Source organism: Lagopus muta, chromosome Z (assembly GCF_023343835.1).
Source record: "Lagopus muta isolate bLagMut1 chromosome Z, bLagMut1 primary, whole genome shotgun sequence".
In the NCBI taxonomy this organism is placed as follows: Eukaryota; Metazoa; Chordata; class Aves; order Galliformes; family Phasianidae; genus Lagopus; species Lagopus muta.
In genome coordinates, this window is record NC_064472.1 from 27,469,983 (window position 1) to 27,497,240 (window position 27,258).

Sequence of the window (27,258 nt, forward strand, 5' to 3'; positions counted from 1 at the left end):
CTTCATTTTTAGTCAGCATAAATATATAACCTGCAAATTTTCAAATGAAATGTAAAGAATTGCAATCATATCATGTCTCTTTACTAGACTTTTATAAAACCTATCTCACAGAGAAAAATATCCTTCGCTTCACAATCATGCCTTATTCATGTCATTGCGGTTTTTTGGCACTACATACATTCATGAACAAGTACTTTCAAGAATGAAGCACAAGAAGAGTAAAATTTCATCAAAAATCTATAGGAACACCTTGAAAACTCACTAAGAAATGCAATCCTTGCTACTGAACCAGATTGATGCATAAGTTTCACAAATACAAGTTGAAATATCACACTTTTTTTTTGTTTTGTTTTTGATCTTTTCTTATATTCTGCTAAAAATATATTTTAAAAGATCAGTTTTGTTACTTATACACATTAACACTATTATATATTTTATATGCAACCAGACATAATTCCTTTTCACTTGATGCAGACTGGACAAGTCAAAAAGTTGGACATTCATGATGTACAGCCTTGTTATACCGCAAGTAGGATAGTCAACTGCAACAATGTACACTATGTAAAATATGCCTTTGGAAGGAACTTACTGCAGTGCTGTCATTCGTTCCTTTAAATCTGAATGATGCACATCCACAGCAGAAAAACAGTCAGTAAATTAGACCAGATTAGAGCCCTGTGTGGATGAGCAAGAAACTCATGGATAAACTAAAAGGAAAGAAGGTCCACAAAATGTGGAAAATGGGCCTGTCTGCCTGGGAAGAACACAGGAATATTGCCAAGGTCTGCATGAATGCAGTGAGTAAGGCTAAGGCCCTCTTGAGCAAAGGAGGTAAAGGATAACAAAAAAGGCTTTTTTAAGTATGTCAGCAGTAGAAGACTAGGGAAAATATGGGTCCCCTACTAAATGACATGTGCCTTGGTAACAGGGCATGCTGAGAAGGTGGAGATTCTGAATTCCTTCTTTTCTTTATTCTTTAATGCTAACACTAGCCCTCAGGAATGACAGATCCTGGAGGTAAGAGAGAGTCTGAGGAGAGAAAGATTTCCCATTGGTCAAAGATCTGGTAAGAGAGTGTCTAGCTAAAATCAATTCACACAAATCCATGGGCCCCAATGGAATATACACACAAGCGCTGAGAGAACTGGCAGAGGTGATTGGTGAACAACTCTCTACTATCCTTGAAAGGTCTTGGTGAACAGGAGAGGTGCCTAAAGACTGGAAGATAGCCAATGTCAATCTAGTCATCAAAGAGAGCAAGAAGTAGGATCCAGAAAACTACAAGCCAGTCTCACCTCTATTCCTGGAAAGGTGATGGAACAACTTGTTCTGAGTACTCTCTCCAAGCAATTGGAAGAGAAAAAATTTTATCAGGAATAGCCAACATGGATTCACCAAGGGGAAATCATGCTTGACCAACCTGGTAGCCTTCTACGATGTCATCACGAGCTGTGTAGATGAGGGGGAGCAGTGGATATTATCTACTTCAGAGAAGCATTTGATACTGTCTCCCACAGCATCCTTGTTATGAAACTTAGAAAGTATGGGATAGATAAGTAGACAGTGAAGTGGATTGAGAACTGGCTGACTGGCAGAGCTTAGAGGGTTGTTCAGCCTGGGGAAAAGAAGACTGAGGAGGGATCTAATTAATGTTTTCAAATATCTAATGGGAGGTGGGAGGAAAATGGATGAGGTCTGGCTCTTCTTGGTGGTGCACAGCAATAGCACAAGGAAGAATGGCCTAAAAATTGAACATAGGAAGTTTTGTTACTAAGATGTGGAAGAACTTCCTTATGGTAAGGGGGATAGAGCACCAGAAGAGGTTGCCCAGAAAGGCTGTGAAGTCTTCTTCCATGGAGATATTCAGTCTCCTTCCATGGAGATATTCAAGATCTGTTTGGATGCCTACCTGTGTGCCCTCTTGTGGGGTACCTGCTTTAGAAGGGGTGCTAGACTCAATCTCTTGAGGTCCATTCCAACACCTGCATACCCTCTGTGTGATGATTAGTAAAATTAGCAAAGCACTAGCTAATGCCTTAACTGTTCATTGCTGCTTCTACTTGAACAAACAATAAAATTTATGATAGTGATTGAATGGAAAAAATATTCACCACAAAACAAGGTGCTTTCTACAAAAATTTCTCCTTTTCATCATCTTGTTATAAAGGCTTTTTTTTTTTTTTTTTTTAATCAAAATAGAGCAATAGCAAAAACGTATCATGTTCTTTTTTAGCTTATTAATGTAGGTCACTCTGAAAGTAACACCTATTTATTTCCAGGGAAATTACAATAGATACAAAGACTATTTCATAGAGAAAGTACTCAGTTACAAAACATGTTTTTCCACACAATCACCACCATTAGCATCACATCTGCACCAGCAGAGGTGACCCAGTGTTTCACCCCCCACCACTTCCCTGTGCTCACATTCACCATTGGTCTCCATGAACTGATGAATGCCACTGGGTGCAATTTTTTTTCCGACATGGAGGAATCAATTACACACCTTTGCTTCATATGCACTTCCAAGTCAGATGTCGTTCTGTCACACTATCCCTCTGTTGCCATCTGTCACAAGGCAGTAAAATGTAACCAAACGTTGGTGGGAAGGTTCAATCTCTACTGCCATAGCACCCATGTTTGCCTCTGACATTATGGGCCAACATAATCGCCTTTATTCCACTGTCTGAGGAAAGCAGCTTGAAACATTAAAAAAATAAAAATAAAATAAAGAAAACTTTATCAACTGTACTACATCTGAAGAACTGGCCATAAACAACACCATCAAACTGAGATTTTTATTACAAGAGCAAGTTCTATTTCAACTGCTTACGGCTGCAAATGGAGAATACTGTTTGAATGCATGTCTCAGCTGGATCCTGTCTGTCACTGAGCAACCACACCCTCCACCATGAATCCAAACAGAGAAGAAAGACAAGGGGGGAGACTGAGAACGGGGATAAGGGGGAGCAGGGCATGGAGCTGAAATGGCATACCAAAGACCAAGAAGGTTCAGCAGAAGAGACCAGAATAAAATTCTGGCATTCTGATGTGAATGCGAAGTTTTCCCTGAATCGCAGAATCATACAGTCATGAAAGTTGGAAAAGACCTCCAAGATCATCCAGTCCAACTGTCCACCCTGCACACCTCCAGTGAAAGTGACTCTACCAGCTCCTTTGACAGCCTGTTTCAGCACCTGACCACTCTTTCAGAGAAGAAATTCTTTCCTAAAATCCAACCTGAATCTCCCCTGGTGCAACTTGAGGCCACTCCCTCTAGCCCTATTGCTAGTTACAGAGGCCAATACCCACCTCACCACAATCCCTTCAGATAAGGTCTCTCTTGAGCCTCCTCTTCTTAAGTGTAAACAATCCTATTTGCTCCAAGGCTGTAGCGTTTCCTGGAGTTGTTGAGGCCAAAGTGCAGGACTTGGCACTTTGTCTTATTGAACTTCATCCTACTGACCTTAGCTCATCTATCCAGCCTGTCCAGATTCCTAGGTTACATTCAGATTCATTTAGATAATCAATAAAGATATAAAATATGGCTAGCCTCAGTACTGACCCCTGGGAAACACGAGGCTCATGACGAACAGCTGAGTGAACTGGAATTGTTTAGTCTTGGAGAAGAGGACACTCATGTCAGACCTTACAGCTCGTTACAACTACATGAAAGAACAATCTATCTGAAAGAAGATTGTAGCAAGGTGGGCATTGGCTTCTCTCAAGTAACTAGTGATGAGAGGCAATGGCCTTAATTTGCACCAGGCAACTTCAGGTTACATATTACAAAAACATTAATCTCAGAAAGGGTGGTATAGGAATGGGCTACCTAGAGAGATGGGTATTGCATTTTGGTCACAACAACCCCAGGCAATCCTACAGGCTTGGGGAGGAGTGGCTAGAAAACTGTCTGATGGAAAGGGACCTTGATGTACTGATGAACAGTCAGCTGAATATGAGCCAGCAGCGTGCTCAAGAAAGCTAGTGGCATCCTGGCTTGTATCAGGAATGGTGTGGTGAGCAGGACTAGGGAAGTAATCCTGCCCCTGTGCTTGGCACTGCTGAGGCCTCACCTTGAGTACGGTGTTCGGCTTTGGGCACCTCAGTATAAAGAGGACAGTGAGGTGCTGGAGCAGGTCCAAAGAAGGGCAACTAGGCTTGTGAAGGGCTTAGAGAATATGCTCTACAAGCAGAGACTGAAGGAACTGGGGCTGAGGGGAGACCTTATTGCTCTCTTTCAATATCTGAAAGGTGCTTACAGTGAGAGCAGGTTGGTCTCTTCTCACTGGTGACAGGTGATAGGATGAGGGCAAATGGCCTCAACTTGCATTAAGGTGAGTTTAGGTTGGATATCAGGAAAAAAGTCTTTACAGAAAGGGTTGTTAAGCACTGGAAAAAGCTCCCCAGGGAGGTGGTTGAGTCACCATCCATTGCTGTGTTTGAAAACCGTTTGGATGTGATGCTCAGGGACATGATTTAGTGGAGGGTTGTTAGAGCTGGTAGTATGGTTAGGCTGTGGTTGGATTTGATGATCTTTAAGGTCTTTTCCAACCTGAGCTATTCTATGATTCTATGACTCTCTGGTGGAGTAACTATCCCTGGCAGTTTTCAAGAAGTGGGTAGATGTAGCTCTGAGAGGTACTGTTTAGTAGTATAGTGGTGATGAATCAATAGTTGGACAATATGATTTAGTAGTCTAACCTTAATGATTTTGTGATTCTGTGAAAAAATGATCAACTCTCTTACAATTTACAATGCAGGCCATGCTCCATTAATTCAAGTACAAGGTTAAATACAATGCTTGTAAATATCTCAGTGGCCTGAAATGAAATTTGCCTTGGAAGTGTAGGTGGCAGAGAAATGCAGACACAGAAATAACATGCTAATGCCATTTATAATCCAGGTAGAAACAGATCAGATACATCTCAATCTAGTCTACTGTGCAAGCTAAGTTCAAACTTATCAAAAAATTTAAGCATACACCTTAAAAAAAATGATTCTAGTTTCCCAATCTCCACTGAACCTCAAGGCAGAAATTGTTACCAAAGTCAGTTGTAGAAACTTCATTCATAAGTATGCCATCTCACAGATATAGAAAAATTACATCATCACAATTTTTACATCTGCGTGAGAATCCTTATCATGTATAGAATAGATCAGAATATCATCTTCTCTTCTAATTGTTTTCTGGGAGCAAGGGGGTAGGAAAAAATAGCTAAAACAAAGCAAGTAATCTGTATATATATGCTTCCTGTTCACTGGCATCAAAGAGGCCTGCAGCAATAGGAACCAAATGAAGGAACACATTACCATGGTGAAGATCACATTATATCACTGCTAAAGAAGTATCTTGTTCAAGAGAATATTATGGAAATATGGAATAAAAACCACCAAATCCCTCTGAAAAAGTCAGTATTTGCACTCATCTATGGGTAACTATACACTGAACTACCATTTGAACCCCTGCTTTTCCACATAAAGACACAAATCTCCTGTTTTCTTTCTCTGTAGTTACACATGCAGCCCTGAAATGAATTTTGTATTTGACACCTCAAATGCAAATCTCACTGTGTAAATGTAAAGCAACTTACAAAATATTTGCTGCTGATAAAAAAACAGAGGCATAACAATACTCATAATCCCACAAAAATATTCAGACCTTACTTTATGCTGGGGGAGAGGTGGGCTTAATGCATCTTTCAAGAATTTTCAGTTACAAAACTCCTAGGATGTTTGTATTTCAACTGGATTTTGATTCTAAATTTTCCCTATAAAACATGGCTGAAATATGTAACTCTCTATACAGACATTTTTAGTGCCATCTCCTGGTTGTAAGAAAAAACTGAAAAATCATATATTAAATCATACATAAAGCTTGCCCGTGCTTTCCTTGCTGCATGTGGCAAAACTCTTTGGATGCTATTGACAAGAGTAAGATGTCATGGTGAAAACAGATGTCATAAAGTTGTTGATAAATACAGCTCATCACCTTGTGCTGGCTTTCCCCAGTCTGCAAGAGTAATATTTTGTCTATGGAAATTATAATACATGAGCTACATTTGAGTGTACTCTTTCAATATATTGCTGTATTTTAGATAGCTAGTATCAACTTTAAAACATAATGTCCAAGCACACAAAGCACAGAATAAAAATAAAAAGCTGAGTATAAAGTGACCTCTTAATGCAGATTTGTTAAGTGTTGGCAAAATGCCTAATACTCTTGAGGGATTTTACCGTTTCTGGGTATATCAGATCTTTCTGGTGTCAAGCCTAATACTCTCCAGGGAATTTTTGTAAGTTGCCTTGGGCCTTTATAACAGCCTCAATATACATGTTGGTATCACTAGTTATTTACATTTTGTTGAATATTTTGTCATCAAAACAAAGTCTTGAACACTTATAATAAAAACTCTAAAAGTACACAGTCAGTTCACCTGTAAATTACTGCCTTCTATTCTTAATTTTCAAGAGTTTTCTGAACATCATTTATTTTCAGGAGTTGACACATGACTGAAACGTTGGATGGAAAAATAAAATAAATTAAGCTGAAACAACCACTCCAAAGGAACATCTTGCAAAAGGCATTCCACCAATTTTTACATTAAATAGACCTTTTGTATATGCTATAAAAGGCGTGACAAAACCCAAAGAGACCTTCATCAAATCTAACTAGGATTGCAGGCCTAGATTACAATCTCTTCATCCAATGCTTAGAACTAATTCTAGAATTAAGCTCAGAGAGTCCCATGTTCTCATCTACCCCATTGGAAAGTCTTGAACAGGACAGAGAAATCCATCAAGACCCTTCCCTGTTTGATCAAGAATGAATGTTATCAACAATTGTCAGAGCTGTAATTAATGACTTCTTTGCCTTGATGGGCTGTATGCTCCTTTTCAAACACGTCAAGTCCACTGAAGCATATGCAGGCTGGAAAATCTGTCAAATTGGATATAATTAAGATCATTATCACTTAATCACTTTGCTGTACCTAAACATTGTCAATAAGTAGGCTTAAAAACTGCTGAAAATTGATTTTTTAAATACAACTTAAAAAGAAAATAAGACCTGAATCAAGCTTTCTTTGCAAGGAACTGCACAGAATGCTGATGAACAACTTGTTTTCAGGCTGTGCCAAGTGACACATAAAAACAACAGTACTACAGAGCAAAATAAGTGTGTAAAAAAGATTTAAAATGAGACTCAAGCTGCTTACTGATTAACACTTCTGCACATAACAGACTTCACAGACCTGGGTAGTTATTGTCCAGAAGTGAAACAAGGCTCTTTTAGACAATGGAGGCAAATGATCCTTTCTAATCAGGTTTAACAGTTCTCACACAGCCTACCAGCATTAGAGGTGCTGTTCCTTCCAATGCCTATGAAAAAAGATAAAAAGACCCTCCCTCTCCATCCCCCTACTCCCCTCAAAAAATCTTCCTAATAATACAGCCTCAAACACGTACTCACATGTTGAGCAGCTTTAATAGAGCAACCAGAATGGAACAAAAGGTGAGCTTAGTTTCCAAGTCTTGGACTCCCTTCATATGCTGTATCATCTGCTGCTAGAGACAACAGGGTAAGCAAGAAGATGGCTACAGCTCTCTTGACTAAGAGCTGCTCACAATTTCTAGAAAGTCTTGCAAAATATACTAGCTCAAACCACAAACAGATAAGTAAAGAAGACCAAAAGCCTTCCCCCTTCCTGTGTCCATCTGGTGCATCTCTGCTGTGGTACAAGCACAATGGCTGGAAGTGCAGCAGCTACACCACCTCCACAAACAGCACCTCAATAGCAATCTCTGCAGAAACTTTCCATTGGACAAATTTGAGCTGCTTGAAGACTATAATATATTATCTAACATTACAGGAAAATCTGCTTTAAGCTTTAAATGAACTTCCATAAATACATAAATATGATCGCAGTGATTCAGACCAACTCCCCAACTCCTCCAGCAGGACCCTACCCTCCACTGTCCCCAACTAGACAATGATGAGGGAAACAGCCCAGGTGTCCTCCACTACCTAAACTACCAGAATTATGTTTATTTTTAATACCTCTTGATGGACTTCAGGAAAATATGTTTGCATTCATATGGTAAGAGAGGGATACAAGTGTTGAACATGTTGGCCATCAGGAAAACACATGATGTCTTCTGAAATATTAGGGATTTTTATTACCATGTTAGTCACAATAGTCCTCAGGATGTGTCTGAACATCATCCAGCTCACATTCAAAAAAATATTGTCTGTACAAATGAGTGAATAAGAAAAGCAGTAAGAACAGCTTATTTAGAGAAGATAAGCTAAGCAGTACATCTTCAAATACATAATGTGGCCTGGGTATCGCTACAGTTGTAATTTGAACCATTCTAAGATAAGAATTTCTTTTAAAATTTACCATAGTATAGAACATTCTGTAGAAAGCTGGATTTCTTAAATTACATTATTTTTTCAGTACAAGACATTTATCAAAAGATCTTCTGCACTGAAAAAGAGAAGCTGAAAACTAATGTTATCACCTACTGGACTTCTATCTTCCTCTGCTGTTCTCACCTCTTTCTGCTTATTTTTCCCTGATGTCTTTACCAACTCTGTCACCCGAGCAGCTTCTGTCAATAAAGATTTGCTTTGAAAGTCTGAGCAAATCTAATAAGCGTGAAACTGAATATTCACAAAAAGTGAATACACATATCAAATGAAATTAGAGACTGTAGATTTCCAGTGTCAATTATGTTTAATGTTATGCCTGAATTTTGCACCAAATTTCTGTGTCAAAATATCCCCTTTGGGAACATACACCAGTGTCTACTAAGACTTGCTTTTTTTCTTCATATAATAAAAATGTACAGTACGCTTTAGGTTCTCATAATGCAAAAAAGTGTAACATTTTTTCCTAATGTGATTTGAGGTGGTGCCCTTTCTAAAAATCGTTGTCTGTCAAAGCTTTCAATCACTATAAAAGATAGTTCTCATGCAAATAAAAAATTCTCAGCCTGTTGCTGAGGGCATGTTGTGTTTACTGTAGATTATTATTGTCCTCTTAGTGCATACAATACCATCTCCTGTCCCAATAAACAAATAAATATATAAATAAATATCCACAGAAAACAAGGCACACGGTTGGACTGCTCTAAAATATTCTGTACTTTCCTTCTTCTCTGTTGTGGTGCTGTTTATCCATTACTGAAAGAGAATAGGGAAGCTTAGAATTTTCTAAAACCACTAAGTCAGTTTGTTTTGTATCTTGCTGCTTTTACTATCCCATATGTTTTAAAGAAAAAAAAAGAGAAAAAATAATTAAAAAAACCCTCACACTTCTGAATTGTGCAAGCTTCTTTAAATCATCTTGAGACACTTGTAAGAGGAAAATCATTGACTTCTTCAGAAAAAGCTTTATTTTTTGTTTAAATAAAATGCCTATTGGAAGACATTCCCTCTATGTAACAGCCACTAGAAAGTGACAAAATATGAAAGAACTGCACAGGCACTTGTTAGAGAAACAGTTTTACAAGACTGATGGACTAATTTACAAGGTTGAAACAGCATATCAGGGATCAAAGACTTAAAAATTAACTGGATGTGACTACGTGGATGAATCTTTTTTCTTCCATAGTGGATATACTTCTTCAACATTGTAAGCAGTATTGTTAATAATTATGATTAATCCCAATCAATAGAAACATAGAATCTTAAGTCCACAGTATCTGAAGCTCATAGTATCTTCTTCCATGGTAACTATTTACATTTTATAGAATTTCTGCTATTCTATAAATTCTCAAAAATAAAATCACAACATATTCTCTCATTTACAAGTGTAATATTTTAACATCCATTTGATGAAGGGGAACAGGGTACAGTTAAGGTCTATGCAGATCTCCTGTGTCGTCTGACTACAGAAGAAAAATACAGAATATGCTTTTGGAAGACAAGTATATCATCAGTCATTCTCTTTGTCTCCTTATCTCTTTTCCAGTGTTCCTCTCTTGCATTACAATTGTCACTACCTCTTGTCTTTTCAGTCACATGTTTATTACAAGCAAACAGTGTTTACGTAGCAGTGTTAATTACAAACTTCCCCAGTGCCAGGCCTTCTGCTGGAATCTCTCTATTCACTATCCCACAAAACAGCAGACTGATTTAAATGTGTGACAGGAGAGTGGGCCAAGGAAGAAGGGTGGAAATGACAACTGTCAGGAACACCGTGGTTACACATAGTAGACCGAAATTCCCAAATACCAAAGACAATAAACTAGGTGATACACTCTTTGCCATGTGATGATCTCCGCAAAGTATACAGCTGGTGGAGTAACTGTTACATTGGGCTATTTTAGAAATACAAGACACAGATCCATGCTGTGATAAGTTTAAAAAATCACCTTGAACTGAGCTAGAATTAGGCTCTATCTGCAGACTGAGAGAAGTTCCTCTAAAGCTCATAGAGTAAAGAAACCACTTCCTCTCACTGCCAACAGCAGAAACTTGAAGCCAAATGCTGTGAGGAATAGAGGAATACCCACCACCACCACCACCACAGCAAGCACCAGTCAGAGGTCCTCGAAGGAATATATATATGCATTACGATTGGTCCGACTCAGCAGAACACTCAAGCGGGCAGTTAACTTTCAAGTCATTCTAAAATACTGATGGTTTCAAGTTTGTATGCCATGCTGAAGTGGATGGACTTAATGAATTTTAATGCAAACAAAGTGAAGAAGGAAAATAAAAAGAAGCAATCCACTTGGAATAAAAGAAGAAATCTGTCTCCCTTTCTGCATTTGCACTCAAATGAAAATCAAAACTTCTTTTGGTGTTTCAAAATATTTAATTATTTTCCATCCATGAAATCCTAATGTCTAATTACATTAAGTTCTCAATGTAAGATATTCTAATTCCTCAAAAGTAGCATCTCAATTTCCAGCAAAGCCAGAATCAATAATTTCTGAAACCTTAAAGTTCTCTTTAATCTTTACTGACCCAGGAGCAGACAGGAAAGTAATTCCAGATAGACATGTAATTCCCTGATGTAAAAGCACTTACCCACTGAGGACCAGGCTACAAATCTTGTGAGAGCTACGTTTCATTATTTTCTATAGCATACACAGTGGTTCCAAAAGACAAACTGCAAATGTGTGGTTAAGACATGCTCCAAAATGCTTTACAGCTTGCCTTGTCTAAGTACACGAAAGAACTATGACTACACTGCTGCTATCATGAGTAAGCAGTTGTTAGTCATGGAAGGAAAGCTGTGTTCATGTATCCAAGACAGAATATTTCTGACAGTACTCACAAAATTCTGTCTCTATAGAGCACAAAGTGACTATTTGGATCTGTTGAGTTACATTAGAAAAGCAAAGACTATGCTGTTTATAAGGAAACACAGGACAGCTTAGGGTGTATGAGCAACTGCTGTCAATTACAATGTTCCTAGCCATAATCAAGTGATGAATTACCTTAGTGAAAAATAGTAGAACATTCTGCTTCAATATCTCTTCTGTTGCAGTAAAAGAATGCTAAAGAAGAGACAGGATTTCATCAATTAAAATCAGTATAATCTAGATACATATAGTACTGCAGAAGAAATGTCATTACCTGTGCATAGGGAAAATATGTTTCCAAATTCCTGTTGTTTTGTCAGCAAAAACTGTGGGCCTGGACTTCCCATTTGTAACTACTTGTCTCCTGGGACTTAAAGCAGGAAGGTGAACTGTACTATTAATGATGAGGCTCTGAGGACCTACCCCTCCTGAAAGAGGATCTCTTTGAATGTACATCGGCGAACATGTTTCCAATATCTGGGCTTGGGCTGCTGCTACCTGAAGATGGGTAGGGCATTTCTACATGAACTTGGATAAGTGGGATCTCCTGCCACTGAACAACACAGGTACATGAGGAATAACCTTGGTCAGTTGGCTCATACTGCATGACCTCCTGTTCATTTATAAGCAGTTAATGTAAACAAAGAGTATTTTTACAGACCCATAGCTATGACTGATATCAATCCAGAGTTAGTAAGTAATCCCTCATAAATGTCTGTTTAAAAAAAAAAAAAAATCATAAAAAAAAAAAATGTAGTAAATAACACCAAATAAAAGAGAGGTCTGCTTGGAGCTTGTAACTCTGTGACGTCACTGGCTACAAGCAACAAAGTACAAGTGTTACAGGGCCAGTTAAGGAGAAAGAACAAAGCTAAGCAAAGGCTCACAACTTCAACACAAAGAGAACCTGCTTCTTCAAAAGCTGAAGACTGCAATAAGGTCAGCTACCTTCACATTAGCTAAACCAGCCATGAAATGAAGTGAATGCTAAGCAAGTGAAAGAATGCAGCCAACACTGAAAAGACTCCCTTACAGACTGTGGTCACCATGATGAACAGGCTATCTCCTCTTTTCCTGTCACCTCTTTGGTCTGTTAATTAAAATGGTGTTGCAAAGCAAACACAGCAGGGCAGCATTATGTAGATGTAGACAAAAAAGGAAAGAGATGCCAGTTCACATTTTAAAGAATGTACACACAAGAAAATTGAGAGGGAAAAGCAAAACCACAGAAATGTCCCTGGCCCTTCCAGCTCTGGTGGGTATTCAAAAACATAACTGCTGTTCCTGCAAAAGCGGATTTCCATTGTAAATCTGCAGATATGCTCTAACTTAGATGCCATCATTCAGCTGCAAATTTTCAAGAATATCTTCCAATTTATGCCAGTAAGTTTGCAACTCTGACTTTCCACTAAGACACTTTTCTTTATTTTACTTTTCCCATTACTTCATTCTTAGAAGACAAAGCTGTAAAGGGTTAAAGTGATCTTCTCAGCCATGAATTAACAAACGGCAGCATCAAAGAATCATAGAATCAGCAAGGTTGGAAAAGACCTCCAAGATCTAGTCCAACCATCCACCTACCACCAATATTTCCCTATAATCCATGTCTTTTAGTACAACATCTGAGCATTTCTTGAACACCTCAACTAGATCTAAACATTTCCTGGCCTAAAAAAGATCTGTAGAAAAAAAGCTGCATCAGTGAAATCACTAGGCTAATATGTCACATAGATTGGGTAATATCACCCTAATTCAGATTAATAGTACATGCCCAACTTTAGTCACTGGGTTCATATGTTTAACATTAATGTACTTGTTCTAGTAGTTTGTTGAATCATGGATACAGTGCCTAGTTAACTTGGGTAGATACACAAATTAAGTTGATAGGAATAAAACTGAGGTTCATCTTCAATTATGGTTTTCATTCACGTATACATTATGGTTTGAACTCAGCGTTACAACTTCTGTGCAGCAAATAACTGATCTGTAACTTTTATCTTCAGCACATGAGATTTTCAGCATTGAAGCCAGAAAAGTTATGACCAGTTATTCACGACTGAAGTTTGTGTGAAGTTTCATATTAAATTCTTCCCATGCACTGCCAAAAAAAAAAAAAAAAAAAAAAAAAAAAAGCATAACACCAAACATGCCTTTTGCAAAACAGCATTCATAGCACATCTCCAGAATAGAGTAGAAGTCATCTAAGCAACTGTAGAGATACATACACATGGACAGATACTCACACACACATACACTACAGGTTAAACTCATCAGCAATGAAAGACCTATGTATATTACATTCAAAGGCAAAAGCACCACCCTGACTGACATTTTTTAAGAACAGATACCCTATTGACACTGAAATGGTCATAAAATATGTATTCTATATATTATCTTTCTTCGTTATATTTGTTTGTCCATAATAAAACTCATGTAGTACACAAATTATATGCAGTATTATTAATTTTCATGCCTAGCTGAAGCACATATCACTCTTTTCAATTCAACTAAGGACAGGCAGAGCTGGATGTTCTGAAATTCTCAGTTTGTTTTAAAGGCAGAATGTACCATGCCCTAACAGAGGTGAGTAGCTCCTTAGAAAAGGACACACAAAGGCAGCAGTTTCATTGGCAAAGCAATATAGCATGGCACTATAAATGGGGCTACAAAAAATGAACATTCTTGTCAATAATCCCTGCCTGCAAAAAGTACTAATATAATCAAAGAAATACATGACAAATGCATCAGCTTTATTAGGTAGAAGTGCCTTTGGTTTAATCAATAGAAGTACACACAGTTTACACAGACCTGCCAGCTCAGGTAAAATTCAGGTCAAAGCTGGTTGATCTCCCTGCTGTTCTCCTCTGTACTCTATTTTACAATGATGAAGACAGTTCTGTCTTTGCCTTGCTTTTATCATTGTCTACTGCTGTTTTCCTACATTTGGAGAAAAGATTTCTGGGCCTCTAATTTCTTTCCTCAAGCCGCTAAGATACATTTTGAACGAAATGCTCTGCAAGTACACACAAGTGCATTCAGTTTGTTCCTTTGGATGAAAGCAGAAACAAGTTATTTCTCTAGAATTCATTTTCATTTTCCTGATTCTACAATGAAGAAGTATAACATTATTTTAATGTGCAAACAAAGTATTAAAACATCTTGAAGAGAGTTACCTCCCCCATCTTTTCAAATGAGTACTTCGCAGTAATGACAGTATTATTTGGTCACAAATGCCCTTTCATTGATTTCATTTGTTTCATACCAGCTTCCATTAAAATGCCATTCTCATATCAAAGCCAGCGGGGCCCAACTGATTCTAACCAAAACATTGGATATATCTAGAGGCGCATTAAAGCATATGTAACAAACTAAAAACCAGTAGTTATGCTAGTTATGTTCTAAAAGTCTATCTGACCTTCACACCATAAATAGCTCCTGATTAGAGAGACTTACATGACAATTTGAAATGCTGAATAAGACTGAAACTTACAATACAAGAATACCAAAGAATATTACAGTTTTGCGAGATGAATTATTTTGCTGTACCAAAGAAACACAAGCACTTGCTACCTTTCAGTGAGATATTTCCCTCCATCCGTGAGACAGTGCAGTGCTTTGTCTAACTCATAGTGATGTCAAAGGAAATATAATTAGGTTGATTGCTTCTGAGGTCTCCTTTTTTTAAGCTGACATTACTCAAAGCTTTATTAATGTACCTCTATCAATAACAACATGACAACAAAGTTACACAACAATGATTTATAAATTCACTTTCAAAAAATCATGCAGTAAAATTTAAAGTCAGACTGAACCTCTGGAAAATGTGATTAGTAATCCTTCAAAAAGCAAAACAAAGAATTCACAAACCTGTGCCAGCAGCACGGTATGCCACACTGTCTGCTGCTCCAGTGCAGTTTAGAAAGAGTTGGCTTACCACTTCACCCACTGAAGTAGGAGGCAAACACCCTTCAGCTTCAGTAAGACCTGAGTCAGACTGCTCCAGAGGCCAGTTGAAGGAGATGGAATGAATCTAGCTCAGGATACATGCAGTTATGTGACATTTATCAGGGCACTTTGCGCATTAGGTAGCAAGCACCATCCCTAAACAAAGAAGGCTGAAGGACCCTAACTTCAGCTCCACAGCAGCTGCCATGCACTGTGGGAGCAGACGTGGTCACCTCTCTTTGTACTCCTGGACTGTGTGCTGCAGGACTGTGCACACATCCTCAGCCCATCATGAACAAAGACAGCCTCTTCCCCACCCACCTGCCCCATCTCAGCACCAGTCCAGGGGAAAGCATCAATGCCTCACTAACAGTCCTACAGAAACAGAGCCCTGGAGGCTCCTGTTGTTGCTGTGCCCTGCAGCTGTGTGCAACAAGCATGCACCCAGGCAGAGGTACCAGCCCCTGGCTTAATAACTAATTTTTGGAAAAGTGTGTGCACACCAAATGAAGTACTGGTATGATGACTGCTGCACAGGTGCTGCATAGGCACCTGGCTATAGCTCACAATCAAAACAACTGCAGTGATGGGTTTTCCTTTTCCTTCCCAAGGGAAGGAGTTTCAGCTGGAAAAAAAAAAAAAAAAAAAGAATTGAACAGAGTTCTGGAAATTAAGGTTGGGACAACATGCAGATTAGGAATAACAGCTGCACTAAAGGAAGATAATGTAGCTTCAAAACTTAAACTACAAATAAGCCTTCCACTCAATTTACACAGAATCTTTCTGACCCTCTATGCTACCTGCCATCTCAGAAAACATGCACTACTGTAGTAGGTGCCTCGCAGAGTATCTACCGTTTTGGCAGCTCATGTTCTTTTCACAACACCTGTACTTTTGGACTACCACAAGGGGCTGATTTCCAAACCACAGTACCCTGATGATACTTCACTTTTGTTAAATGCGGGTGGTCAGCCAAGAAAAGCAAGGGGAGGGATGAACAGCCTGAGGGTTTTCTGGTTCTCTAAGATTAGCAGGCAGCCTTCTTGATAGAGCATCAATGAGCCAGGCATAAAAAAGCCAGAGGAAGTTCTCTGCAGCACAGTAAGATGACCAGCCTCCAAACATGACTGAGTTTCTCAGCGCTAGCATAATAAAATATACTAATTACTTATTGCTTGCATCACTGTAATTCCTGGGAAGATTAGTCACAGTAAGGAATGCCTTTGTGCAAGGAGCTGTACAAACACAGCACAGAACGTAGCCACCGCTAGTTGCTGTGACTATCACCAGGAGGGCAGTCACTATCAGGATGATGTATGTCCTCGTACAAGTGGGACCCAGCACTTTTACCACCCCACTAGAAAAACTTTCTCAGGTCTTTACGATGGTGATTAGAACCTCCTCAACCTTTTCTCCTTTAGAACTGAGGGCAGCAAGGCAGAACTATTCCAAGTGGCTGCTGCAGCACAACAGCATGAACTTCCCAAGGAGTGGCGTTACTCTCATTAGGATGAACTACAGAGTTCAGGGAGCTGGTGGAGAAACCCAACACAACCTGACGGCAGCGAGCACCTGTCCGAGGCATGCTTTGCGAAGTGCCGCTGACAGCTGCAGCACCCTTACACATTGTGGCTTCTGTGAAACCCGACTCTTGCGCCTTGTACTCACGCCGCTGCCCCGCTCGCGTTGCCCATCATGACTTTGGACCCTCCAGGAGCGCGGCCGCAAATGCTGACACTGCAGCATCAGCAGCAGAGAAGGTGCGAGTGCAAGCAGGACCCGGCACGGCACCGGCAGCGTCCCCGTGGGAGACAGAGCCACAGGGCCAGAGCCACCTGCCCCGGTGTCCCGCTGCCACCACCACGCGCTTCTGCGGGCAGATGTCCCAGGAGACGGCCACCACCACCCGTACAACTCCCACACACCTCGCAGCTGAAACTTCAGAAGCTTCAAGCCGGGCGAAAAGCTGCCCCCGCGGACTCGGGAGAGGAGAGCACAGCTGAAAGCCGTGAATGTCGTGGCTGTGATACCGGGGAGGCTGAGCTGCCCGGCCGCAGTGCTGCCCCTTGCTGTGCCGTGCCAGGCTGACGGCCGGCCCAGGGCCAGCTACCGCGGGGACCGGGCACCGGGACCACGCCTCGCCCCCCGCCTCGCCTCGCCCCGCCCCGCCCCGCTGCGCCGCTCACGCTGCTGCCGCGCAGCCGGTGGCAGTCGCGCCGTCCTCCGGCGGTTACCTATCTCCGGCGGTTACCTATCTCCGCTTATTCACTCGCGGCGCGACCCGCCTGCAGGGAGGGTGTGTGTCCCGTCCTGCCAGACGACGCTGCGCCCTCCTCTCGCGGCTGCAAGCTGGCCAGCGTGGTGAGTAACGGCCAGCTAACCTCACCACAGGCTCGTTTGTTTGGCTTTTTCTCCCCCGCAACTCCTCTCTCCCCCCTCCCTGCTGTGACGCGGGGGACCGGAGCTGCCGACTCACCCTCTCCCGACGTCGGAGGAACCGAGCTCCCCCTACCCTTCCCCGGGGACTGAAGGCAGACGGGACCGGACGGAAAAGGGCGCGGAGCGGTCGCGCACTCCTCGCCACGCTCACCTCTCGCCTCCCCGCCGGCAGCGCGGAACCCGTCCGGGCCATGCCGTCATGTGCCCGCCGGCCCCGCCGTTAACCCTTGCCGCGGCTGCGTGGCGGTGGCACTTCTAGGGCTGAAGGGGCACTGCAGGGGATGAGAGCATTGGAGGGTGGCACGGGGAGATCCGTGGGACTGCATGGGGATTTAAAGGACTACACGGGACTATATGGATCTTTAAGGGGCGGGGGGAGGCTGCTGGGAAGCTGCTGTGGGGTGCAGGAGTGGCCAGTGTAGCGAGGGGGAGGTGAGGAAGGGGACAGCGCCTCTGGAGTGGGGAAGAGGATCAGGGGGTTAGATGCTTGATACTTTCCTGGGCGATTTTCAGAAATGTGGTGTGAAGGCAGAGGTTCTTGTAAACACCAGAGGTCAGATTAGCAACAGAATAAGGAAAAACTGATTGGAAGATACTGAGTCAGATCTGCTGCCTCGGTCTGCTCTCTCAGGAAGACCTCGCTCATGCAGACCCTGGTACTGGCCCCAGGAAGCATCTTTCACAGGTGGAGAGAGTAGGTCACAAATCAGAACTTCTGGTGTTGTCATGGATCGTTTTTCTTTAATTCCTGTAAGTGGGTAACTGGGATTATAAGTGGAGATAAGCAGCTGGAGAGCCAGGCTCAGAGATTACCTGATGACTCCCATGTCCAGGCTTTGTGGATGGGATGCTCACTAGCAGAGGTGTCCCAGAGCAAGATACCTCCTGCATGTGTGGCACCTGCATGTGTGGCACCAAGAGAGTGTAGCAGCCTTACACCTTCTAAGCAAAGCAAGCCCAGAAACTAGGCTAGGTATTAACCCACTTCTCTAAATCCCAGCAAGTGGAACTGTGGCTGCCCTGATCACATCTTCCAAGGAGAAGGGGAATCTGCTCTTCTGCCAGCTTGTCTGCAAGAGCTGTAAGCTGCAGGCATGGGGATGGTTTGTCAGGGTGCATCCAGTCATTGAGCACCCAAGGCCAGCCTTAAGATCATTAGCTCTTCTGAGTTAAATATCTTGCTGTTTACTCACATTACATCAAATCCACATGACTCAAGTTGGTAAGAAGACCACAGCATATGTTTTTTGCAAAACCAGAATACAAGGAAATGTTGAGGCTTCAGGTTTTTTTTTTTCATATGGTGATACTGTTTTGCAGTCTCTTTGCTTCTAAGTGCACAGATGCTTAGGCAGCGATAGAGTTATGTCTGAATAAAATAAATACACGTAACATATACAGATTATCATAAAAGAAAAGTATTTGTAAGTAGTGCCTGACTTTTAAGAGCATATTAAAAACACTAATAAATGAGGAAGGGGTCTTTATCAAGTGAAAATGGCTGATTTGTGAGCCAAGTAAATTAAAACATCTCATTTTGTTCTCACAGTACTCTGGAGCCCAGAACTTGTCATGCAATTACATTCTAGCTGGATCCCATCACTGAAAATCTCAGGGGTTAGCCCTGAACTGGTATTGAACTGACTGTAATGATACTAGTAGACTCACATTGCAAATGATCAACATAGGTTTATCCAACAACAACAACAACAAAAATAGTAATTATTAAAAGATGTCTGCAAAATGTGTATTTCAGTTCAAAGTTACTAAAACAGCTAAATTGCTCTATTTCAAACTCTGAGGACATTGTTAGAAAGCAAACTCAACACCCATAAAAAATCTTTATCCATTTTTGAGTCATTTTTATCTGTAGGAGGTAAATTGTCAATTCTTCAGTGAAAAAAATTGATGGATCCTAGCTGCATACTACTTTTTGAAACACATATTCTAAAATACAAGGAGTATGCAGCCATTACATGCAGAAAGAGGGAGTTTTTGCTGTTGTCATTGAAGACCATTGAGAAGTATGCTGAGCAGGGAACAAGAATGGCAGTGAAGATCTCACAATACCAAAACTAACACTGGACACTGCGGTTCAAATCTTCCTTAGTTTTTATAGAGTTGAAGATGTTTTCATATGCACCCATATTCATTCCATACAGGAAATGTCCTTCTTGAAGATTGAAAGGTTAGTGCATTATTCTGTCAGAAAACTTCTGCATTTTATTACATCAAATGAACTTGTTTCCATTTTTTCTCCTCTCTAGCTCAATCCCTGTATCCAATGGAGATAATGAATTCAGAAGGTGAATTCAGAATTCAAATACTTGAGAGTTCACATCAGTATTCCCTGCAAATTCATGCTATCACCCAGCCAAGACCAAACTGGTTTTTACTGAGGTAATGAAAATTGTTCTTTTGTCACTTTAAACCCAAGTGAAATATTCATAGTTCAGTAAAATCTTTGAGATACTCCTTGAAGAAATGTAAAGTTGCATGCTATATAAAATCATACCGAACTTATAATTTAAGCCTTCAGTTTACAAACTGCTAAATGCAGAAGCATTTTTACAAAGATTTTTTGTGAAAAGGATGTGCTCTCTTCTAATTTTTATCTGACTCCTGCTCTGCTTCCATAGGCTAGCAGACACAGTCACCAGCTGCTCCAATACTCTCACTTTAGATCCTGATTCTGGTTGCATAATGCCATTGGGTTTGTAGTCCAAAAAGAGTGTTATCATTAGGCATCGTGGAAAAAGACAGCTGCTCATACAAATCTCTCTTTTTTTCCTCAGAAAAGACCATCTTGCTGGGTGAGCCCTGAAGAGATTTAAAAGAATGAGAAGGGCTTGTTTCCTTTTCGTGCCTCAGACATACTGACTAGAGTGGACACAAGGTTGAGCATACAATTTTTCAGACACAGCAGATATGAAGAAACTTTTTCAAGGTGTTTTGCAGCAACTGTTAGGTCATTACCAAATTGTTTCTTGAATTATACATGTGTCACATACATCTGGGATGAACATTGAACATATTCCAATATCATGCAATTGTGTTTCCCTTATCTGTAAAAGCAAGTGTTGTATGTTCTCCACCTCAGCTTAGAATGGCTCCCTGGAGAAAGGAGAGACAACTGTCTGCCATCTTTTCTGCTTCAGCATTTTTGGGACTGTGTTACACATCACATGTCTTGTGGAGATGCTCAGCGGATCTCCTTTGCCCAGGGAGGTGGTGGAGTCTCTTTCTTTGGAGATGTTCAAGACCTGCCTGGATGCCTACCTGTGCGACCTGCTGTAGGGAACCTGCTTTGGCAGGGGGTAGGACTCGATGATCTCTGGAGGTCCCTTCCAACCCCTACGATTCTGTGATTCTGTGACAGGAAGATCAGAGTTTGTGGGAGTGGGCCCTGTGGCCTGGTCTTTTTTCTTCATCTTGCTAATGATGAGTTAACAAGACAAGATCACATTTATCCAAGCCTTCTGAGAGGATGGCTGTCTAATGCTATCATGACAAAAGAGAGCTACTGAGCTTTTTTTACTATGTAATTCTGATTCCTATTTTTATATCCTGATTTCATTAATACTTTTGTGATGGGTTCTACCTGTTATAAAGTAGACAAAGCAACGTATTTATCCTCCTCTTGGCTATACATTTAATACTATGCGGAACACATGGCTAACATTTCCAAAGTCACTAGCAGCATCTGGAGATCCTTACATTCATTTTCTCCATTGCAACTCCAGCATCTGACACTACCCTGCAATGTGAAATGATGTACAGAGTCAATCATTAGACTGGCATTTAAAAATTCCCTAGCGTGGTAAATAGAGTAAAAGGGAATAAGTATTGAAAAATACATGCATTCTGTTTACATCCTTGGAGAATCAGAGTTTGACAAATTCTGCAAGACTAATACAGGCTAAACTTGAGCTGGTAAACAGAATTCATTTAAGTAAAATGTAGATCAATTATATATAATATAAACCTACACAGAACTGTTTCAGGAGAATGCAGCCACTTTGTGTAATAGCATGAGATACAGTGTAACTGTTTAAGGTCCCAAATAAAGATGAACTGCAGGTGAACTCCAAGTTCTACAGTGCCCCTCAAGAAGCTGGAAATGAGACTAATGAGTGGAATACATTTCCAAAGACATAAAAATTTGGTCAAGGAGAAATCTTAGCATGAGCACTGCAGTTCAGCTAATACAGTTTGCTATCAACAGTTAACCAACACTTTTCACTAGATATAGCTGAAGAGAGCTTAAGGACCGCTTTTGCCTGGGAATCTCAGTCTCTGTGCCAAAACAGAATTGGAAATCAAATTGAATTTGATGTAGAACAATGAAATATACAGGTGATTATAAGATATCAAGCATACTTAATTTCCATTCATAGACTATAAGGGATCAGGAGTTGGCATGACGTCTATTCCTTTCCCTACTCTCTGTTGATGACGATCACTGGTATAAATAGTATTACAGGTAAGACATTAATTGAGGGTGAAGTAAGATGCAAAGATGGAAATTTCCACAGTCCACTCAGAAACCTTAGAAGAAATGGAACTTCTGTTTATCTACAGTAAGATCTTCTGATATTAATAATGACTTCTTCCGTAGGCCTCAGCAATTTCAGATTGAACAGATGACAAATGCAACATTGAAACTCGCTTTTCTTGTTTGTGAAACTAAGCATTTTATTAATCACTTCTGTGGCATGTACATACCTCTGCAGTGTTTATTCTACTCATTTCTGTGCCTCCACATTTCAGCACTGATTTTTAATGTTAAATTGTATTTTCTAAGTCAGAACAGAAACCTGTATCAATGCAGTTATTGTACATCATGGTAGTTAGCTTTCATCATCGTATTTCCACTCAAGAAGTGATGTAGTTCAGAAAATACTGTGATCAATCTTTTGATCTTTGTGTACTACCAGTAGTGAGTACACAAAGACTTTTGGCAACCTTTTCTAGTGCATCACCACCCTCTGTGTGAAAAACTTCCTCCTAACATCTAACCTAAGCCTTCCCCTAGTTTAAAACCATTTCCCCTTGTCTTATCACTATCCACCCTCATAAACAGATGTCCCCCCTCCTGTTTATATGCTCCTTTCAAATACTGGAAGGCCACAGTGAAGTCTCCCTGAAGCCTTCTCTTTTCCTAGCTAAACAAGCCCAGTTCCCTCAACCTTTCCTCATAGGAGAGGTGCTCCAGCACTCTGATCATCTTAGTGGCCCTCCTCCGGACCCGTTCCAAGAGTGCTACGTCCTTCTTGTGCTGGAGACCCCAGGCCTGGACGCAGTACTGCAGATGTGGCCTCACAAGAGCTGAGTAGAGGGGGACAATCACCTCCCTCTCCCTGCTGGCCACCCCTTTTTTAATGCAGTCCAGATACAGTTGGCCTTCCAGTCAGCAAGCGCACACTGCTGGCTCATGTCCAGCTTCTCATTTACTTGGACCCCCAAGTCCTTCTCCACAGGGCTGCTCTCAAGGAGATCTTTCCTCAGTCTGTATAAATATCTGGGATTGCCCTGACCCAAGTGCAGCACCCTGCACTTGGCCTTACTGAATCTCATTAGTTTCTCATGGACTGACTTCGCCAGCCTATCCAGGTCCCTCTGGATGGCTTCCCTTCCCTCCAGTGTATCGACTGCACCACTCAGCTTGGTGTCATCTGCAACTTGCTGAGGGTGCACTTGATGCACATCGTCTGTGTCACTGATGAAGATGTTGAAGAGCATCAGTTCTAAGACCAACTCCCGAGGGACACCACTTGTGACCAGCCTCCACCCTGTCATAGAACCATTGATAACAACCCACTACCTCAACAATTCTGTATTTTTTCCAGTCCCAGACACCCGTGACTTGACCATGGTTCAGATAACTTGCAATACAGCAAATATTGCAGATAAGATCATACTGCATTAGTTTGATATTTCTACATTGATGTTTTGGCTATAGGCCTAAAAGGCCATGGTGGGAAGTACTTCATAAAAGTGCAGGTAACAGCACTGAACCAAAAGTTCATGCAGTGTATATGAAAATGTATCTGTCACTTCAGCTTTTGAATGTTCCCTGTTTGTTTTACTTATTATTTTTTATACTGCATCAAATCCTGCACTCTGATAGGCACATCACATACTTCTGTGATCCTGATAACACCAACCCATAAGCATAACTGATTTAGACACATTTCTGTGCATTTTCTCTAAATTGCTAAAAATACATTATCATCTTTGTGCTACACTGATTTTTTTCTTTCCTTAATTTATTCTCCTACGGACTCTTAGAACTCCCTTTTAAAATATGCTCATTAAAAGCATAAGTTGCTAATTTGCAGTATTCTCTTAGCTGGAGGTGTCTACCCTTCTACAAAAACCTCTGGCATTCATGGTTTCAGGTGGAACTTAGCTTGGAAAAATGACACTGTCAGAAACATTGTGAATAATATAAGCATTAGAAAAACAAGTTCTGCAAACTTGAGCTTTAGGAAAAAAAATCTTCCAATGGTTTCCAGAAAAATGCTGTGATATTTAGTTACATTTCACAAACAAATTCAAAGTTCTTTCTTGTACAGCTGAAGCTAGATACTTACTGTTGGGCTATGTGCAAAATGTAATATGTGCGAGAACAGTTGTTTTGTTTTGTTTTGTTTTGTTTTGTTTTGTTTTCTGTCAGCTCTGATAACACATTATGTTACACAGCACAGAGATGCATAATTTTTTGGGGGAAAAACTTGTCCATAGGGTAACAGTGAAATTAAATGCTAACACTTTTTAGTAATCACTAAGTGTCATCAGCTTCTCACCCATCAGCATTCAAGAGCTTTGGCACAAGCTCTATTTTAATTTCAAGAAAAGCTGCCATATTTCTTCTCATATATATCCAGCTGTACACACAAGTAATCACACCAACGTAACGTGGGCCTACATCTATAAAAGTGAAACGCTATTGCATGTTTGCAACAACTGGCAGTACTTACAAACATCTCTGTTGCATTGCTCTTATGCTTTTTTTTTCCCAAGAATTTTCATTGCACAGCATGTTACTGTTACAAGAAAACCTTTCTGAGGCCTGCAGAAGTAATTGAAGTAGGCTGGATTTCAGTAGAAATATTTTAAATTATTTGAAACTAAGGAAATGCTAAATGTTTAGCTAAATTAGATCTATGATTTTCTGTTTCTCACAAGATAGAAATGCTAGGAAAGAATGCAAATACAAAGAGAGGCAACTTAGCTGGAAAACAGTGAATTAAAGGGCCTTCCTTAAGCTTATGATTTTTCAGAGAATGTGCATTTGTGCATGTGCACAAGTCGAAATCTGACCTCTCTGATATATGCTCATTAACTTTCTTTTCAATGATTACATTCATAGGTATTTTTGAAAGTTATAGCAGCTTGAAGAGGGAAAGCTGCTATATCCCTCCTCAGTTTACTCTCACTTTTGTCAGGTTAGATTTGAGATGCATTGGTAGAATATGTCTGCTCAGTTATTACTGACCTACAGGCACTGGTATTGTTGAGAAGGAAGGGAAGTTAAAAAAAAAAAAAAAAAAGGGCACCCAAACATGAGAATTTGAGGGGCATCCTCCTCCTTCCTTTCTTTCATTGCTCTCCCATGGAACAACTGTGATTCACTTCCTAAAACTGAGTATCTGGGGAATGGATTGCAAAGAGATAAAATGTGGTCAGGATAGAGAGGAGGAATCTAAGCTTCCTCCACTTTGCAGACAACCTTGATACATGCTGACACAGGTCCAATTCACTGGAAGTATGGTGTTGCATCTTTTAACTCAGGTCTTACTGGAACTTCTGAATACATGTACTTTCAAAGGCCATACCACCTCAGGGCTTAACAGAATGAAATTTTACTCTGATTTAGATGAGATATTTTGGAGGTCGATCAACTATTAAAGTTCAGTGGGAAATCTCATAAAATTACAGGTTAGACTAATAAATTAATACAAAAAGAAACAGCCATCTCTGTCTTCAGTTTTCATGTTGAAGTCACATACCCAAAAACCATTTTTGTCACCCGACATAACACTATGTTATGTCTTATGTTTCTGTGATTAGCCAGCTTGGGACAGAATCGCTCTTGTAACATAGATTCACTCTGAGATTAAACTGCTTCTACACACCCATTGTGGACAATGGAATCAGAATCATCAAGGCTGGAAAAGACCTCCAATTGAAGAGAGTGGTAAGGTCACCCTGAGTCTCCTCTTCTCGAGACTAAGCAATCCCAGTTCTCTCAGCTGCTCCTAATAAGGTTTGTGCTTCAGACCCCTCACCAGATTTGTTGCCCTTCTCTAGACATGCTCCAGGGCCTCAGTGTCATTCTTAGGGGCCCAAAACTGAACATAGTACTTGAGGTGTGAGCTCACCAGTGCTGAATACAAAGGGATGAGCACTTTCCTGTTCCTGCTGGACACTATTTCTGATACAAGCCAGGACACCACTGGCCTTCTTGGCCACCAGGACACACTGCTGGGTTATGCTCAGCTGAGCATCAATTGCCTCAGGTCCATTTCTTCCACACAGTCTTCCAGTCACTCTGCTTCAAGGCTGTATTGTTTCCTGGAGGTTGCTGTTGCCAAAGCACAGAACCTGACACCTGGTTTTGTTGAATTTCATCAAACTGCCTTCAGCACAGCAATCCAGCCTGCCTAGTTCCCCCTGTAGGACCTTCCTATCCCCAGGCAGATTGATGCTTCCTCCCAACTTGATGTCATCTGCAAGCTTACTGAGGGTGCACTTGATGTCCAACTTGCACAAGATGTCCAAGTCATCAATAAAGATATTGAACAGGACAAGCTCCACTACTGGCCTCTGGGGAACACCACTTGTGACAAGTCCCCAGGTGGATTTAACTCCATTCACCACCACAATCTGGTCCCAGACATCCAGCCAGTTCTTCACCTTGCAAAGACAGTATATATCCAAGCCATGGGCTGCCAGCTTCTCTAGAAGAATACTGTGAGAGACAGTGTCAAAAGCTTTGCTGAAGTCTAGGCAAACTACATGAACAGCCTTTCCCACATTTACCTGGCAAGTCACTTGATCATAGGAGGAGAAGAGGTTGGTGAAACACGACCTCCTTTCATAGAATCAGAATCACACAGAATGGCCAGGGTTGGAAGGGACATCAAGAATCATGAATCTCTAACCCCCTGCCACATGAAGGGCCACCAACCTCCACATTTAATACTAGACCAGGCTGCCCAGGGCCCCGTCCAATCTGGCCTTGAACACCTCCAGGGACAGGGCATCCACAACCTCTCTGGGCAGCCTGTTCCAGCACCTCACCACTCTCATGGTAAAGAGCTTCCCCTGACATCCAACTTAAATCTTCCCTCTCTCAACTTAAAACCAATTCCCCTTATCCTGCTGAAAGGATATCCTTTCAAAGATATGACTCCCCTCCTGTTTGTAGGCTCCCTTTAGGTACTGAAAGGCTGCAATGAGGTCACCCCGCAGCCTTCTTTTCTCCAGGCTGAACAAGCCAAGCTCCCTCAGCCTGTCTTTGAAGGGGAGGTGCTCCAGTCCCCTGAT

General features: G+C 40.9%; 1 protein-coding gene and 1 long non-coding RNA gene across 9 annotated transcripts in view; one reads left to right on the top strand and one right to left on the bottom strand.

Annotated features, from left to right (window-relative positions):
* GLIS3 (GLIS family zinc finger 3) overlaps nt 1-18,011 on the bottom strand; it is a 158,050-nt gene extending 140,039 nt beyond the window's left edge. For 4 of the 8 annotated variants that reach the window (XM_048931510.1, XM_048931508.1, XM_048931507.1 and 1 more), the window contains exon 1: nt 17,190-17,307. Coding sequence is in view for 1 of the 8 variants with exons in the window: in XM_048931509.1 (XP_048787466.1) it covers nt 16,933-16,961 (29 nt within the window). In the remaining 7 variants the exon portion in view is untranslated. Of the gene's footprint in view, nt 1-3,312; nt 3,411-16,932; nt 17,033-17,189; nt 17,308-17,740; nt 17,790-17,854 lie in introns of those variants that run through there. The other 4 variants (XM_048931506.1, XM_048931511.1, XM_048931509.1 and 1 more) reach the window with 4 other exon arrangements.
* On the top strand, nt 17,462-21,490 carry LOC125686923 (uncharacterized). The gene is made up of 3 exons (XR_007373943.1): nt 17,462-17,625; nt 19,971-20,103; nt 20,499-21,490. It is a non-coding gene; the product is annotated as an uncharacterized LOC125686923 (long non-coding RNA).
* The last annotated feature ends 5,768 nt before the right edge of the window (nt 21,491-27,258 follow it).